The 19,467-nt window shown below is 30.4% G+C and overlaps 1 protein-coding gene across 2 annotated transcripts in view; it reads right to left on the bottom strand.

The window, feature by feature from the left end:
• LOC108908174 (intersectin-1) overlaps positions 1 to 19,010 on the bottom strand; it is a 43,576-nt gene extending 24,566 nt beyond the window's left edge. For both annotated transcript variants that reach the window (XM_018712107.2, XM_018712106.2), the window contains exons 1-6: positions 18,831 to 19,010; positions 18,297 to 18,477; positions 6,365 to 6,825; positions 527 to 938; positions 310 to 465; positions 22 to 239 (exon numbers count right to left, since the gene is read on the bottom strand). In XM_018712107.2, coding sequence (XP_018567623.1) covers positions 22 to 239; positions 310 to 465; positions 527 to 938; positions 6,365 to 6,825; positions 18,297 to 18,472 — 1,423 coding nt within the window. In that variant the 5' untranslated portion in view covers positions 18,473 to 18,477; positions 18,831 to 19,010. The remainder of the gene's footprint in view (positions 1 to 21; positions 240 to 309; positions 466 to 526; positions 939 to 6,364; positions 6,826 to 18,296; positions 18,478 to 18,830) is intronic.
• Positions 19,011 to 19,467: the final 457 nt, after the last annotated feature.

The following is a 19,467-nucleotide window of genomic DNA, read 5'->3' as shown; positions in this document are numbered from 1 at the left end:
ATCCTAAGACATTCTACTTACTCTGCAATAGTGTTGAAGCTGGATCTTGTTCTGTGGCAACACTACCTTGACTAGAAATCGATGCGGTTCTGGCATTTTTTCTAAAAGACGGTGGAATGAGGTCTGGTGGCAATTTTGCTGGTGGTGGAGTACCCAGCGAAGCCTGTTCACATAAATGCATGGCCAAGACGAATTCCTCACATCCTAATCTCCCATCCGAATCCATATCAGAGAGAGCCCTAATAAGACGATCAGAAAAGAACAATAAATAGATACAATATTTTCTCTTCAATTATTATTACACATTACCAGATTTGTGCTAAGATATTTTGAGGTAATTTCGTTTGAACCATGACATTTCTTGCTTGTGCTCCTGATAAATATCCACTCCTTGCTCGGTCAGTCGTATTGAATATTTGAGTGTATTTTAATTTGGTTGGATGAGGTACAGCCCATTCGGTTTGCCTAAAATTTGACAGACGTACAAGTAATAAATGAATTTATTTTTAAGACCATCTAAACTTACGAAACAGAATCAATAGAATGAGTCCTATCCAAACTAGTTACGCTTGCCCTTGGTGTACTAGTAGCACCAGGCCCGACAGGATGCACAGCTGTCTGCATGTTAACAGAAGACATACTGGTAGGGACCACAGGGGCAGCAGGAATATTAGGTAAAGGTGTGGTACTAATTATAGGACCACCAGTAATCAGAGGAGAACCGCTCGTGAACGAAGATACAGTTGGAGCTAACCCCGGCAGTAATGGAGAGGCTGATGGTAATGGCACTGTTGCTGAAGATACCATTGATGCTGTTACCAATGGCGCACCAAAACCAGCAGAATGACCAGTGAGAGGTGCAACACTGGCCATCGTAGGCAAACCACTTATAAGCGGTTGGACTGGTTGAATATTAGTTTGCATTGGTGGCACGATGCCTGAAATAATTTTTTGTTATAAGTATATCGCACGAATCAGTGAACCAGTATGTAATGAACATTAAGAAAGTACCAATACAAAAATATATTTTCTTATTATGTAGAATATAACAGATTTTATTCTGATAAATTTACAGGCAGGTAGGAAATGTGGAAATAAGTTAGCTTTGTTGGATAAATTGATATCGAACACTCCACTATTTTCATAATATATAATTCCTGCAAACTTTTTTAATATCATAGCACAAGCAAACAAGAGCCAGAGATAACATTTAGCATATTAAAGTTTTATATGTATATCTTATAAATTAATAATATTTCTTCATACACTTTCTAACATAAATTAGTTTATAAATGATAAAACAAGTAATCCTACTGACCGGATTAACTTGATGACAGTTCCTAATAAATCCTTAAGTAAATTCTGAACGTGCAGTTGTTGGTATAAGAAAATAATAATTAAAAAAAATTGTTATGCCATTATCTAAAACAAAGAAAATATTTTCCAATACCCTCAGACATTTTACTAAAAAAAGTACCTCACTCTTTGAAATAGACATTAAATTACACGTTTTTCAATTACTCACTGAATTGAAACAATATAAACATCACACTTTTTTTTTACTTCAACTCGAAAATTTGCTGTCAGCTGTTTATTTAATTCTCCTAAAATTAAAAAATTACAAAGGAGCAAAAATTTGATAAAACATTGCATAATTAATTTCAAGTGACAATATTTGATGTAAAATACCAAATACTTATTTCGGTACATAATCCTTGACAACAACAAAAATTTTAATACATTCAAAATAGTGTCAGACCAATAATAAACGTAGCGCTCAATAACGTAGTAATTGTTGTTTAGAATAAATATTTAAAATACAATTCAGCTTACATGATATTTCAGAAGAAATTAAGATATCAGATTACATAGAATTACCAAAAAAAACTATACACCGTGTCCACCCAGTGCGCGTTAAGTCCAATATCTAGGTTAGTAAAAGATATAAGAAACTTAATTTTTTTTCTACAGAGTTGCCTACTTTCCCGAGCTGCACAAAATGAAAATAATTTGCAAATACAGGGTGTTCAGTTTTTCCTGGGCAGGTAGATACCAACTTGATTTTTTTTAATGGAAACCTATATTTTTTATGGCATTATCGAATTCTACGTAAAAAATTAACGGGACTTTGTGTTATAATCCCTATTAAAATATTGATAGTTTTCAAGATAATCGACTTCATTTTTTTTTTGTTTTAGTCACTTCTAGTAGTTGACATAATTATGATTGTATGACAGCTAGAAATTATTTTTTTCAGGAACTGTAGAGTGAAGATGGCTCTTTCAAAAAACGTATCAAAAGTTGACCTGCGATATACAGGGGGCAAAAAAAATCGTGCCAAACCTGATAATTTAACATTTGAAAAATCTCGACTTTTTTAAATAGAGCACCCTGTGTTTTATGATTTCATTAGATGCATTTCTGTAGACCCTACAATTCTTTAATAGCTTTCCCTATACCTAAGTTGCGTAGTTTTTGCAAAAAAAACATTTTTATGTAAAATACTGGATTTGCGCCCGCTCCTTTGTCAGGTAAAATATTGTAAGGGTATTTATTTTAAGTTAGCTTGTGACTATGAGTATTCTTTTTTCAAAATTTTATTCATACAAATTTTTTAATCTCCAGTTTCACTAATAACTTTCCTAACTATGGTAACAGTGCTTGATTTTCAATACGAATGAAACTTCTTCTTCAACATTTTATCTGTCAAACTTTTGCAAACTCCAAGGTTACTACTAATTTCCTGGCACTAATATTTGGATTTTCAACAGCAGACGCCACAACTTTAAACTAAATATTATCGTTGTTACTTTCATGTCTCCTGGTAGTTTTCTCATAATTCGCATTTGCTGTTCATTCAAACCTTTCCCCTTCACATTTTCAAAACAGTGGGAATCTGTGTAAATTTGGATTATTTGCTTTGTAAATATGTGCTGCTAGCAAACATTTCCCATATTTTGCTAATTCTTAATCACTTGTAGCGATTTTATGGTTTTATGATTTTATTTACAAATAAATGGTAACTTTCCATAAAGGCTTATTTAACTCAAATATCAAAATTTTTCAGTTATTAATTTTTATTTTAAATAGTGTAGCTAGACAACCAATAAATTTAATAAAAATAAATACCCTTACAATATATTTCCCGACAAAGGAACGGCCGCAAATCCGGTATTTTACATAAAAATGGGTTTTTTGCAAAAACTACGCAACTTAGTTATAGAGAAAGCTATTAAAAAATTGTAGGGTCTACAGAAAGGCATCTAATGAAATCATGAAACACAGGGTGTTCTATTTGAAAGTCGAGATTTTTCAAATTTTAAATTATCAGGTTTGACACGATGTATTTTCCCCCTGTATATCGCAGGTCAACTTTTGATACGTTTTTTGAAAGAGCCATCTTCACTCTACAGTTCCTGAAAAAAATAAGTTCTAGCTGTCAATCATAATTGTCAACTACTANGATATTTCAGAAGAAATTAAGATATCAGATTACATAGAATTACCAAAAAAAACTATACACCGTGTCCACCCAGTGCGCGTTAAGTCCAATATCTAGGTTAATAAAAGATATAAGAAACTTAATTTTTTTTCAACAGAGTTGCCTACTTTCCCGAGCTGCACAAAATGAAAATAATTTGCAAATACAGGGTGTTCAGTTTTTCCTGGGCAGGTAGACTTAATTTTTTTTAATGGAAACCTATATTTTTTATGGCATTATCGAATTCTACATGAAAAATTAACGGGACTTTGTGTTATGATCCCTATTAAAATATTGATAGTTTTCGAGATAATCGACTTTTCATTTTTTTTTATGTTTTAGTCACTTCTAGTAGTTGACATAATTATGATTGTATGACAGCTAGAAATTATTTTTTTTCAGGAACTGTAGAGTGAAGATGGCTCTTTCAAAAAACTTATCAAAAGTTGATCTGCGATATACAGGGGGCAAAAAAAGGTTTGAAACGATTTTTTTTCCCCCTGTATATCGCAAGTCAACTTTTGATACGTTTTTTGAAAGAGCCATCTTCACTCTACAGTTCCTGAAAAAAATAAGTTCTAGCTGTCAATCATAATTGTCAACTACTAGAAGTGACTAAAACATAAGAAAAAAAAATGAAAAGTCGATTATCTCGAAAACTGTCGATATTTTAATAGGGATCATAACACAAAGTCCGGTAATTTTTCACGTATAATTCGATAATGCCATAAAAAATATAGGTTTCCATTTAAAAAAATTAAGTTGGTACCTGCCCAGGAAAAACTGAACACCCTGTATATGCAAATATATTTTCATTTTGTGCAGCTCGGGAAAGTAGGCAACTCTGTAGAAAAAAAAATTAAGTTATATCTTTTATTAACCTAGATATTGGACTTACGCGCACTAGGTGGACACGGTGTAGATTTTAGAAAAAATAAGAAAGTACCTCCTTTATTTTAGAAAAAAAAATTACACTATACTAAGCTTGAAAAAGCGAACATCCTTAGCCGTCTGTATTTTTAAGCCTATCAGCCTCATGCTCAATGAAAGGCTAGTAGACCTCCCAAATAAGTACTTTTTAGTAAAAAAAAAAAACATTAAATATTCAAATTTAAATTAAATTTTTATATGATTCAAAGAATTACTCAAATTACTCTTGCAGTTTCCCCATTGTTTTTATATTTATAACTTCAAAGTCTAACTAACTTTATACTCAACAAGAAATATGTTTTTACAATTTACAAATTTAAAATCATAATGTTGTTAACCAAAATACTCTGCATATATTTTCAGGCCAGGTAATATTAGGTCGAAATGTGGGGTCCCAATGATTAGCCTCCAAGTTTTCCAGACCTCATACCATTGAACTTTTGTTTGTGGGGCTGATTAAAAAGTGACGTACACAAAGTAAAATAAAAAATTCGAATGTACTAAAATTAGATATGTTGGAAATGCCAGAACCGATACTAAAAAAGCCACCAATGACACAATAAAGCAAGAGGCACACCTTTTGGATGAACCAGAAAATGTCTATGGGTCAATGGCAGTAATATTTTGTTATTAGAATGCTGCAATTAAAAAGATGTCTGTAGGGTATTTTAACATGATTATGAACTCAAAATCAAATGAAAATATGATTACATTTGGATTATTTGGATAATTATTTTTATGTAAATAAACCACTGGAATTTGGTATTCCTCTAGACTCACCCTATATTCAAAAGTCAATACCTATGCCAAAATTTTTTCATGTAGTTTGACCAATTACCGAACTAGTTGTCACATCAGTTTTTCTAGAGACATATCACTCTCTTCTTCAGAAGAAACTTTCAAATTGGAAGATCTTCTGCTGGGCTTGAAATCACTAACCTGTGACGTTCATGTTTTTCTTTTACATACAGGGTGTTTCTAAAATAGGGTGCCAAACTTCTGATGCGTTTATAACTCATTAAAATAAGCCAAAAAGTTCCTATTAACATGTGCCCTAAAACGCACCCTTAGGAAGTTATATGCCCTTAAAAGGGCTCAAACAAAATTGTTTTTTAACGTAAAAAGCTATGCTACCCAAAATTTTTTTTCTATTTATTTTCGACCGTTTTGTCAATAACAGAAAAAAAACAGTTTTGTTTGAGCCCTTTTAAGGGCATATAACTTCCTAAGGGTGCGTTTTAGGGCACATGTTAATAGGAACTTTTTGGCTTATTTTAATGAGTTATAAACGCAGCAGAAGTTTGGAACCCTATTTTAGAAACACCTTGTATAAGTCGTTTCCAGATTTGAAGTATTTCTGGGCCCTCATCTCTGTTAAAATTATTTAAATTTTCCTGGATTTCTATTGCTTCTTTACAGAGCCTTGGCCAAAAATTTAGAGGATAAAAATAATACGAAAAAGTTTATATGAATAGTTCTTGAAATAATACAGATGTTTAGAAATTATTGCAAATATAGATTTTTTCTTATATCTACAATGGCCATAGCAACGTTAGGAAGCATTTTAGGAAGTATTTTCACATAAACTCTTTCTATTTTTTTATTATTTTTATAATGGATGCTAAAATTATCTAAAAGAAATTCATGAATAGCATTTTTATTACATTTAAGGTGAAAACTAATTTTAGAATGAGGAAAAACGTTATGGAGCAGTCGAGAATATGAGGATCCCAAGAAAGTAAGATTTTGTATTTATTTTCTTGCATACACAAGCAAATAAAAATACATAGTCTCTAGCTCAAACTATTTAAATTTCGGTGAGAAAATCTAATCAGGCATTGACTTCTGACTATTGGGTTTCTGAGTGAGGCCCCATGCAGACTTCTAACGCCTGATCATCGAAATGACCTTCATTCGGCACACTGTATAAATCCTTGGTAGATGTGAACTTACCCGTAGGTATGCTGGCAGAAATTCCACCAGTTGTTATAATGCTACTTGTGGGTGGTAAAACCCCAGTCGGTAAGCCTCCTACAACTGTACTACTTCCTACTGGCTTTGAAATTCCCATAATATGCGCTTGACTAACTAATCCAGGAGATATATTAGGCACCAAAGGTTGAGTTGTCGGTGCTTGTGTTAATAGTGGTTGACTGGGTATTAGTGGTGGATTATGAGTTAACGATTGGGATATGATGGGAGCTATTTTAGGAGGTTCTGGACGTGGTGGAAGTGAAGATGAATTGGGAAGGGGTGGTATCGATGGAGGTGTATTGACTTTAAGGGATGCTAGGAGTGATGGAGGAAGACCTTTGGGAACTTCGAATCCTCTCAATTTTAAATTTATTAATTTGCATGCTATAGAAAATTCATTTATGTCCATCCTCCCATCTGCATCTGTATCTGCAAGAGCCCTAAAATAATATTTTTGTGAGTTTACTTAGTTCAAGTTACTTCTCGGAAAAAGTTTAATCCACGCTCTAGTAGAAGTAAGTTTTTTGTATCACAGTTACACATAGTAAATAGCAAAATGTAGATTACAGCTTAAAGAAAAGGAACTTTTTTCTACTAAAGTGGAAATACTGCAAAAATATTCAAAATCCTCATGTTTATTATTCATTTCTTACACAAAATATTGTAAAATCATATTATTTGGACAACATTGTCAGAATAGAAGTAAATCGCAAATACCATAAAAAATAAAATAATTAAACCACTAAGAAACCTGATAGCCATGGAAAGAAGTATAATGAAGTCCAAAGGGACTCAGAGGAAACATAAAAGAAAAATATTTCATAGATAAGAAAACTGTGAAGCAGAAAATTTAAACCAAGGTTAGGTTACAGAGGTTATTTAGTGTATGCATATTCATATTGTATCAAATTTGCTTTATTTAGCGTAATTGTCATACAATAGTTTACAACCTTTAATAACTCTGAAGTTGCATAATAACAAAATTACAATTTAACCTTCAAAAAACTCTTTTGAGCATTATAGGCTATTGATTATGTCATATGTTATGGAACTACAACGTTGATGGGTTTTTATTGCATGAATCGTGTACTAGGATATTATTTGAGGTTATAAACAAATTTGTTTCATAAAAATGTTGTGTAAAATAATAAATAATGGTACTTCTCTCTTGAGTATTTATGTGTTTTTTAATTTATGAGCACCCTGCATATCTAATCTAAGATGTTTATATGACAGTCTCATTTTTTCGAGGGGCAGAATAAAGAGTGACATTTTTTGAAGTTTTTACTAAATTATTTTATTAAAAAAGTAAAAAAAATCTTATTTTTTGCTTTCTTTAAAATTGGTTATTAACGATTTTTGCATAAAATTTTTCTTTTAAATTTTTTAATAAGCCGTTTCGATGGGAAATTCAATTCTCTACAAAATATTTCCTATGAACTATACCGAAATTTTGCTTCATTTTCGTGCTATATTTAAAAAACTGCAAAAGTGCATTTTCACCCCTATCTTCAATTTCAACCCTTTAATAACACCAAGCGGTTTTTTCATTTTTAATGACCCTTCGAACAAGTGATGTGATGAAAATCCTTGAACGTCTTATTTCCTTCCTTTTTTTGCAAAAAATGGGAATTAAAATGTATAAGGGTAAACGCGAGAAAAATTGAAAAATTGACTAAGTTTGGGCGGCCATATATCAGTCAATTTTCATCCAAAAATACTCTACAACCTCTCGTTTTGAAGGAAATTTTATATACTTTTTTTTCTATGAAGCAATGCCTATACCTATCTCTGCTCAGAAAAAAGTTATTCGCATAAAAGTAAATAAAAAACAAAAAATTTAATTTTTTGCATTTTTTTTGTTAATTTGTTTTTTATATTTTCCAGTAAATAAATTTTAAAAATTTTTTAAATAAGCTATTTTTATAGAAAATCTCATCATCTACAAAATTTTTCCTATGCAATACCCTCAAATTTTGCTTCGTTTTCGAGATATACTCAAAAATCCGTAAGGGTTGCATTTTCACCCCTCTCCAATTTCCACCCCCTAATTTAATAGCACTCCGCGGTTTTTTCTTTCTGAATAACCATTTGAACGATTCAAGCAATAAAAACCCATCAACGTTGTAGTTCCTTAGTACCCTTCTGACATAATGAATAGCCTATTAGCGCGGCCCATTGATTTGACAGTATACTATGAATGGAATGTAGAGAGAGAGGTAAGGGGGCCAAGATATAAAGTGAGATGAAACTAGTCTCCCTTCACGTGACTTAGGGCATTTGCAGGCCTATCACACGCAATTTGTTATATTCATTATGTGGTATTAAATGCTATTGCATATTTTACATATAGATTTGTCAATAATTTTTTTAATTATTATGTAGCTACCGAAAAGAGTCAATTTCATAATCAGAGATAGTTTCCTTTAAAATCAATGTTGCGGGAATTGTATCCTAGGTCACCTAGGACAAATCGCTGCCACTTTTGTAGTTCATGTTGGAACAACTATAATGCACAGAAAGTTGGCTCCATCCATAGTACCTATACTGTCAAATCTATGGCGTGGCCATAATCAGTTAGATTACATCTAGCCTGTCAAATCAGCAAAATTTCCATAAAGGATTATGTAATTGTTGCCATAACAAACCTGTGGTGGCCCCACTATTACTTTTGGGGAACACAAATCTCAGGAATGTGTTAGCGCACAATTTTCTCAAAATTGGTACGTAAAAAACATAGAATTACTTTCGGTACTGGAAATGATATAAATCATTTCCAGTACCATTATATTAGTTTTAAAATAATAGATAAAAAGTATGTACATTTTTAGAGATTAAAATAATAGCAGTATATAATGAAATTTTTTTCGAACTGTCAATTGTTTGCAAGTTACAGCTTGTCAAAGTTAAATTTTTTTATTTTTTTTTTAATTCAGGTTCGATTAGTCTCTCATTTGGTACACTCACTAAGTAGATCAAGCTCTATTGGACCAGTCTGAGAAAATTTTCACTATGTGCCGCTAGAGAGCACTTTACTTAGAACTCATAATTTGTTTTGTTCATAAGTTTTTTAAATATTGTTGAAAAGAGAAACAATATAAAAAAAATTATGTAATCTTTATTCAAGCCGATAAATGTAACCATTTACCAGGAAATCGCTATTAATGTGTTATTAAACATCAAATTTTTGATAATTTTTTTTGTAATTAATTAAGTTGCCTGGCTTCAAATAAATATCAATAGTAATTTTGGTGTTACGAATTGTAACAAAAATTGTTTAAAGCAGGTATGTTTGATTTTTCACCATAATAATTTTTTTTTCGGCTCTGTAATAGCATTGTAAAAAAATAAGATAAGGATAATGAATTTACTAATAAATATTTTATTTTATTTTTATTACAGCATGGCAACTTGATTAATTGCAGAAATAATTATTAAAAATTTTATGTTTAATAACACTTTAATAGCGATTTCCTGCTAAACGGTTACATCTATCGACTTGAATAAAGAGTACATAATTTTTTCTGATATTGTTTCTTTCTTCAATAATGTTTAAATATCTATGATATCTAGCAAGAGAAAAAAATTATGCACAAAACAAATTTTGAGTTCTAAGTAAAGTGCCCTCTAGCGGCGCATAATAAAAGTTTTTGCTGACTGGTCCAAAAGAGCTTGATCTACTTAGTGGGTGTGCCAAATGAGAGACTAATTGAACTTGAATTAAATAAGTTATTTAAATAGAAAAATAAAAACATTATTTTGACAATCCGTAACTTGCAAACAATTGACAATTCGCAAAAAATTTTCATTATATACTGCTATTATTTCAATTCCTGGAATCACCTCCTGGAGTTTCTTGATGGACTTTTAGAACACCCTGTATAAGATTTATATCATTTCCAGTGTACCGAAAGTAATTCTATCAGTTTTTCACATATTCTTTTTGAGAAAATTGTGCGCTAACACATTAATAATAACTATCTGCTATTTTACTTTCACAATGAGAAACACTATCTCAATAAATATTTGACATTTTCATAATTTCTAAAAAAATTTCAGTATAATGATCTAAATAATTAAGGCAACTTGTCGAAAATCCTGTACTGTACTGTCACATATGGAAACTCACTGCAACAGGACAATAGAACTGACTAGAAATAGGACGGATGCTGTGATTTAGCAGATGGCGGTGCGACCATTTATATATTTTTCATTGTTCCTCAAAATTTCCATAAGTTTCTAAGAACAGTAATGAATCAAAGCTTCTAAAAACACAAAAGAACGAAATACAACATATTCTCGAAACCATGAAAAAACAAGTAAATGTATGTATAAACAAAGCAGACAAAAAGCGATTTTTGCTACACAATTAATTAACTTCGTCCTCGCCAAACCACACATATCCAATTAATTTAGCAACACATTATTATAATGACCTCTATTATGTTTTCCTAAAACTTGTTTTATTAGTAGATTATTCATTTCAACCTCGTATAGGTCAAATTGTGATTCCTGCTAGTAATACCGTTTACACTTCTATGCGTTTCAAAATTATCTATTTCTTTATACGAATGTTACAAAAAAAATAAACCAAAACTAACAGTAAATTGTTTGTTCAAAAATAATAGAAGTTTCCTTATGCCATTTCTCATTTAAACACCTCTTTTTCAAGACACAGATTGCCAAAAAGTTGTAACTCAAAAAAGATTTTTATGTAGTTTTTTAAGAAATTCGGTTTAAATTTTGCATCGGCTTTTATTATATACAGAGAAACATTTTTATATAAAAAAGTCGAAATGTGAATGGAGGAAAGGTATCACGGTGTGCAGGAAGCAAATTTTATTCAAACGAAAATGTCGAGAAAAACTGCTTATGCAGGGGGTTTGCTACTTATAAATACATGCAGAATCGATAGTTTTTAAAATCTGATTAGATCATTTTAAGCTTTTTTTGTAAAAAATGTAAAAACATAATAACAGTGATAATTGATCGTATGAGAATAATATAAAAATTATATATATATATATGGGTAAATATGTAAGTATATAATATAATATGTATATAACTTGGCACACACATAGTCACTTACCCACCCATATACATACATATATATATACATGTTTACATAAGCAAGTAGTTAATGGAAAAATTTAAATAAATACATGTATGAAAATCATAATTCAGCGTAAACCTTTAGTAGTAATTATTGAATATAAAATTGTAAATTTAATAAACATGTTTTTTTCAAGTTTATATACTTATACATAAGACATATAATACATATAACACTATAGTAGGATCATATTCGATGCAAAGTAATAAATCATTGCCTGTCAAGGGAACCAATGAAGTACGCCTTTAAGGGTTTTACAAATTGAATAATTTCTTTATACATTATGAAGGGACGAGGGGATCAGTTCAGGTCTGGCACCCTTGTTGCTACAAAAATTCCTTTATTCTCATAAACTATTTATTTTAAATGTAATTTATTATAAATCCAATTTGTTTCCTAAATTCCACATATGTACTACATTTTACCTCTGTACGCGCCACTGTTGTTTACTTGTTTTTTGGAAGCGCTCTCTAATTGACGGCAAAGCTCGCCAGGTTAGTATTTGACGTATAACCGACCAGTTCGTACACTCGATGCACCTGGGCGACTACAGCTACTACCAGAACACAGTGCGTATGCAGCGGTATTTCAGATTTTACATTGAATTTTATTTTAAATTTGAAATGATTTATCTTACGCCTCCTAAAAATGATGACACGATTTTTCTTTCATAAAAAACCGACAACTTTTTGCTCTACTTTGCATCGAATACGAGTCTACTATATATTATTATTTTTGGTTGAATAACTTAAACATTTAAAGATGAAAAAGATACAACTGCTTTTTTCAATTTTGGTAAATATGCTGGATTATTTATTGATTTAACTTTTCTTCTATTCCAAGTGGGTTTTTCGAGACTTGCAAAAACTAGAAATAGTTCATGTTATTGGGGAATAAAATTCTATAACGCTCTACCTAAAGAAATTAAGGATCTGAATTTTTCGAGTTTTAAGTATAAGTTAAAGATTTATCTGTTGCTCAATGCATTTTATAGTCCTCAGGAATTTTTAAATAGCAATTTGCTAGCAATGATGTCTTAGAATATTTTTTTTTCTTGTCTTAGTTTTATCTTTGTTTTAACTGAATATGTTTGTCTATTATTTTACTTCTATCTTGTTTTTCATATTATCTACTACAAAATTGTTTTAGTGTTAGTATTTTCTGTATGTACTGTTCTTTTTTGACTTGTGCAAATACTTTGTATACTTGGGCACCAATAAACTAAACTAAACTAAATTAAACTAAATGTTTTAAAAATTCCTTATGAATAGATTCTCCTGCCTGCTCAGACCAGATACCAAGTCCATCTCCATTTAGATATTCTAGGCAGTGCGTAAGATGCTCTAGTGTTACATGAACTTTTAAGGTTTTTGAAAGTTCGGTAGATTCAAAAATTGTTTTCAATTCTTTGACGTATTTTTCGAGATTATCGCCCATCTTTGCACTTTTAAAAAGAGCTAAACAGTGCCATAGCAGTGCTATAAACTTACCATTGTTAGAAGAAAATGATGATGTTTGTGTGATAAAAAAGTGCATTATTCCAGAATTGCATGTTATGTATTTACATTTTTTACCAAAAAAGCTTAAAATTATCTCATCAGATTTTAAAAACTATAGATTCTGCATGTATTTATAAGTAGCAAGCCCCCTGCACAAGCAGTTTTTCTCGACATTTTCATTTGAATAAAATTTGCTTCCTGCACACCGTGGTATCTATCTATTGCTCTTCTTGCTTTATTTTGCGCACACTTATAATTCAAATCTACTGTTCTTTAGATCAATCATTTTTTTCTTTTACTTTTTCATTATTGTAAAATTTTCGTTTGGGACTTTGTTTATGAAATCCTGCCAACTTCTTTGGATGTGAAATTAACTCACTTTCTATTTAATTTTCAAACTCGTTTTAAACAATGGGCTTAGTTTTACAAAGATGTTCAAATTACAATTTTTTTAATATTATTTATTTCTTATAGTAAAAATGAACTGCAGAGGGCTATAACAACAAATTTTCTAGCATATTCAGTTTTATTTAATTAAAAATGCCCAAGTATCCATTCATGGATATATCGAACATATAATTTTTAATATTGATTTCTTATGTTTGTGTTGTTTTTTGAGTTCTAATATGGAAACGTAATTAAAATTTAGATTATAATTTAATCTAATTTCTACAATTAAATTAAGAAATAATAAATAAAACTCTTGCACGAGTTGATATTTCAAAATAGGTACATATTTTTTAAAATGTCAGAGTAAAAAAGTTTCTGTTATAAAAGGGTGTCCAGAAAAATAAAAGCATCTTTAACCAGAAATCTTTTGGCTCAGCATAATCATACGTAGCCCAATTAAGCTATATCCAAAATCATTTAATGTATCCGCTAGAATTATTCAAATTTTATCAAAAATGTTTTTTTTTGGAATAATTCAAAAGCTTGTATATTAATTTCAACCATTTTTGGGATGTGAATTACTACATTTAAATGAAGTTTTTTTTAATGTTCCATAAAATAATTTTGAGAATGTACAATTGTGAAAAAAATAATGGTATTAGTATCAGACAATATATTTTTTTTATTATACAAAAACTACATATTTTTTTAAATAGCAGACTTCAATTGGAATCTTTTTTATCTTCAGAATTTTTTTTTTTTTTTTTAATGATCAGTTTTATCAGAAAACAACAATTTAATAAAATATAGTTAAATTATCATTAAAAATTTTGGATTGTCTATTAAATCTTAGATTTAACAGTATACTATAGATGAAATCTAAAGAATTTTTTCTAACAACCTATATAGTTTGACCATTAATACAGTCCACACAATTTTACTTTTTTCAATCGATTTAAAAAAAAATAGTTTCGACATTTCTGCTAACCTTAAAATAAAAAAGTTAAAAATTGTATTCAAATATGTAATAGTGTTCCAGTGAAGATAATAAAATTGCTAATAGCTTATGTTAGAATTGAAAGCTGCTACATACATTATTTTTGAGAACAGAAAAATAACATACGTTTTCAGTTGAAATTATTTTGCCACTCTCTAAACTTTGTAGTAATTCAGTGCATATTATGATCAAGGTGTCAAAGGTCTTTGAGTAATAAGTAAACACTGTTATTCTTTTGTTAACATAACTTATGACCTAAGTTAAGAATTAAAGTTGTTATTGCATTAATAAAATTAAGTGTGTTAGATTAATTATAAATTATATTCAAAAATTAACTAAGAGAATTTTATATAAAATCATCTTCAATTTCATTTCAAGTATTAACAAACAATTTTTTATTTTGTAAAGCAATTAAATAACACAGAAGTTTATTTATATCGAATTCAACTCCCCCATGAAAACAGGGGTTAATTTATTTAATCTCTTTAGAAAAAAGCAAGTCAATATAATATAGTAATATAATAATATAATTTTCAAATAAAATATGTTTTTTTGAAATCTTATATTTATAAAGCATGATAAATTTTCAATACAGGAAGTAAAAAATAAAGCAGTATATAAATGAAATATTCATATTTTGCATCACAGCGCATATAATAATCATATGCGTTTTGATAAATTATGAAATTTTTAAAATAATTTTTAATTTTAAAATTAATATTTCAATAATTTCAGTATATTTTTTAGAATATTTTTGACTGCAATAATATCGTGTCACAGTAAAATACTACATATATCAAATTATATTCATTTTTATATTTCATAAATGCAATCGCTTTAAAACCTTGTCTTATAAGAAAATTTGTATTACTGCTTGTAATACTTTAAATCATACTTGAACTTTTCCACGCAAATCACTGCATGATCACAGTTTGTAGATAATCTAAAATATGTAAAAGTTCTTTGCAAAAAGAACAGTGCACGCTTTGTTCCTTGTACTATGTACTACGTCGATTAGTTGATGCCATCGAACGGTGTCAACAGCTTTTTTCCTGCTTTTGCTATTTTCTATTCTAATTCTCAAGCACTCATACTTTCTTTTGGTCACAAATTTTTCTTTCTACTGAGCGGTCACATAACACACAGCATCGTATGCCAATGTACAAATAATACTCGTGCGCTATTGCCAAGTTGCTGTTGCAACTTGTGGCATTTTGTCCTTCACCAGTCTACACCCCAGTGTATTTTAACTACTTAGCACAGAAATTACTGTTTTGGACAAATGAATATTACACTTATTTGTATAAATTGAAATGTCGATCAGAAAATTAAAAAAATCACTGATACAGTACATTTTATGAGTATTTTTCAAATTAGTTTTTAAATTAATAAAACTGCAATTACTAATATCTGAAATTTCCAATAATTTTATGCTTTATTTTTAATTTACAAATAGATATTATAATTTTATAATATTATTAAAAATGTGTACCATGGTCAAAATTAGTGTACCTTCCCATCTGTATGACTGGGAAATCGCCAAAAATGTTAAGTTCATGCAACCGACCAACAGACAATCATCGCGGGTATAAAAATGTGCACGCTTGTTTAAAAATGAGAAAAATATAAAATACAATTTTTGTTTTTAAATAAATAAAAAAAAAGATAAAAAATGATTCTCTGCTATCGTCCACCTCCTCATGGTGAGACACAGAATCATAGTGACCGAGAGCAGTTAAAAACATTCAAAACGACAAAACATAAAATTGATGCAAAATCCAGTGCAAAATTGTAAAAAAATTGTCCCAAAAGGCGCCAATTTTCTCATTTTTTGAACAAATGTGCACCATTTAGTGCTTGCGATGTTCGCCCACTGACCAATTGCATGAACTTGATATTTCTGGCTATTTCCCAACCATACAGATTGGAAGGTACACAAATTTTAAGAAAAGTATAATGACAAAAAATGGCTATTTTGTGTCCGAAGCTTTAGTCTGTGGGTTGTACATAATAGTCTACATATTCCTGGCACCTTTTTATCCTCAAACGTTGAAACATGTACACGAATTCTAAGAAAAATCCAAATTTTCACATTTGTATACGAAAATAACCAAAAATAGCCATTCTGTGTCCGACATGTTTCTGTAGTTCACGATCGGATCAATTTATCATTCGCCAATGCAAAAGATTTGAAAACCTCAAATTTCGTCATTTTACATTCAAAATCATCTGCCATTTTATGTCCACCATTTTAGAATAATCCAAAATGTTTGACTCAGTGTTGCCAGATATACCATTTTTATGGTGTTTATACCATTTTTTTACCTATCATACCTATAAGTTTTTTGAGGATACCATTTTCCTACCATTTTTTGGCTGCAGATACCATTTTCTTACCATATTTTTAACTGTACATTTTTTATTTCATATGCTGCTATAGTAGGTATTAACGAAACATGGCACATCACTAGTCTTACTCTCTAAAACACATGGGTTATGCGTCAAACTCGATTGCTGGATACATATTTGTTTACCTTTTAGTAAACTATTTATAAGATTCTTGTGATTTAGCCAAATTATGGGGGATGAAAATAAGAAACGTGCCCCACGCATGACAAAAAAATTCCAAAAGATCCAATTGATTTTTTAGAATTCATCAATATTTTGCTAAACAACAAATTGAAGCCACTTTAATTTGCGGTTGCAAATAAAGCTTGGAATTATTTAATTTGAAGGGCCATTATAATTATAAATAATAGACATCAATTATACCATTTGTCAAGCCAGGTTAACTTTTATAGTGTTTACGAAGATAGTTGAAATCGTATAAAAACTAAAAGTTTATTGTGCAAGTCTTTATTGTGCCCGAGCAGTCCGGGCACAATAAAGAGATACCAACTTGCACAGTAAAGAGATACCGACTTTTAGTTTTTATACGGTTTCAACTATCTTCGTAAACACTATAACAGCATCTATTTAGGTCCCGCTAAATTTTAACATATTTGGTAATACATGGTTTAAAATACAAATTCAATATTACTGTTGTTTTTTTACTTATTGATTATGTGTAAAACCTTGTTATTTTAGTGTTATCAAGATACCACATTTGTCAGTAAAATACCATTTTTTTCAAGTGTCGGGTACCACATATATTTTTTTTCATCTGGCAACACTGGTTTGACCATGGTTTTGCTATAGTCCAGCATATCTAACTGATCGAAAAACACTATTTATTGTCAGAGAAATGTGAAATCTCAAGTTCTCATAGCCAAAACATGTTATAAAATGGTCAGACAGATTTTTCGGCCAAAACTGGTCATGCCATCCGAACGAACACTCTCAAAAACCCTGTATACCGAACGACCAGCCCCCATCTTCACTCTCTATCGAATTAACACACCCTCGAATTCATAGAGGAGAATTCTCATTTTCAGGCGTTAATGGGTTAATGGCGTTACAATGCATATATTTAAATTTTTTTTTAAGGTAAAAATGAAAACAAAATCCGGATCTCATTTTTTTTTTGCCCTATTTTCATTTTGTGGTGTAGTTAAAAAGTTGGAAAATACCCCATTGTTTCATTGCAAAATAATAATAGTGTAATGAAAATCTACTGGACAGTGGAATATAAGCGATGATAAGGTGAGGGTGTTTGCTTTAAAATTGTAAATGAAAAAATTGTTTTTTATAGTAAATAAAGTGGTTTCAAAAAACACTGGAAATACGCTTATATTTATATCTGGCTTGCCTAGAAGCACCTCTGTACTATCACCTTATTTAAAAATAATAAATCCGAACTTTCCTATGCTACTATGTAGGTACTTATAAATTTCAAATATGAAAAAAAATTGGTAAACCAGGCATACAACACACTGACTTTAATAAACCAGAATAATAAATGGGTGCACATACCATATCTGTCCAAGAATTAGTGGTGGCAACTGCGATTGGAGAAAAAATCCTTTAGCTTGTTCCCCTGTTATAATTCCATTATTTGGTTTCAGAGATTTAAATTGTTCTTCATATCTTGCCCTCTCACGAGCCACGATGACCCACGGATCAGTAGAAGGGGTTCCGGCAGCAGACATATCGACTAAAATATATCATGTCATTATTTTTATAAATATACAATAATTGCTTGATTCAGTCAACAACTTTGAACTTTTATATTACAAATACATACTAAAAAATACATGGAAGCACTAAGTTTTTCGACAGACAGAAATGTTATGCTTAATCTAAAGAAGACTTGAGCTTTTACATATTTTAAAATTTTTATACAAAATAAAGCATAGCCAAATTAAAGCCAAAGCCAAATTAAAATGAAATTACTAAATCAGGCCTATATTTATATTAGGGCAAATTAAAATTGCTAGGTAATCGTAAAATAAGCTACAATTTTTTTACCCTTTTATTTTAGTTCAGCAAATTACTGGCAATAGATACCTTATTTTATTTGACTCCAAAATTATGTTTTTAAAACTGCATTTTGTGATACCGTTTTAATAAATTTAAACAATTCAAAATCCTCCCACCGAATTTCAGTCCCGGCCTCGCCACCATTGCAGTATTTTTGACAAATCAATAGGATTTTCAACCATAGATTTTCAACTACTACATGTTGATATTAATGTAATCCTTAACATAAATATCTATAAATAACAAAATCGCGTAACAACATTCTGACAGCTAGATGACAACCTGAAGGAATTGGCGATTCCAACCAGAGTTGCCAGATTATCCAAAATTCCGCCATTTGGGTTATTTCTAAAATACGTTCCAGTTTGCAAAAGCGACTTGCTAGGTTCGAAATATACTATATTTTCTTTGATTTCCACTTGGCCTACATATATTTTTCAGTAGTAAATCAGTGACTGACTATTAGGCCCGTGCTTTGTTATTTTTGGCGATGTTGGGGGCCTAAGTAATTTGGGGGGTGAAGGCACCTGTCTTGGCTTATACCCGCCAGCAGGGGCCCCCCTATTCTAATCTATATCACTCCCCGCACCAGTCCACCGACTTATTTGTCTCGATGGCCGCGTGCACCCTTATAGCTACAACGCTATTTCCAAAAACCCACCCC

Source organism: Anoplophora glabripennis, unplaced genomic scaffold (genome assembly GCF_000390285.2).
Source record: "Anoplophora glabripennis isolate ALB-LARVAE unplaced genomic scaffold, Agla_2.0 scaffold369, whole genome shotgun sequence".
In the NCBI taxonomy this organism is placed as follows: Eukaryota; Metazoa; Arthropoda; class Insecta; order Coleoptera; family Cerambycidae; genus Anoplophora; species Anoplophora glabripennis.
This window is presented reverse-complemented; position numbering and strand designations above follow the sequence as displayed.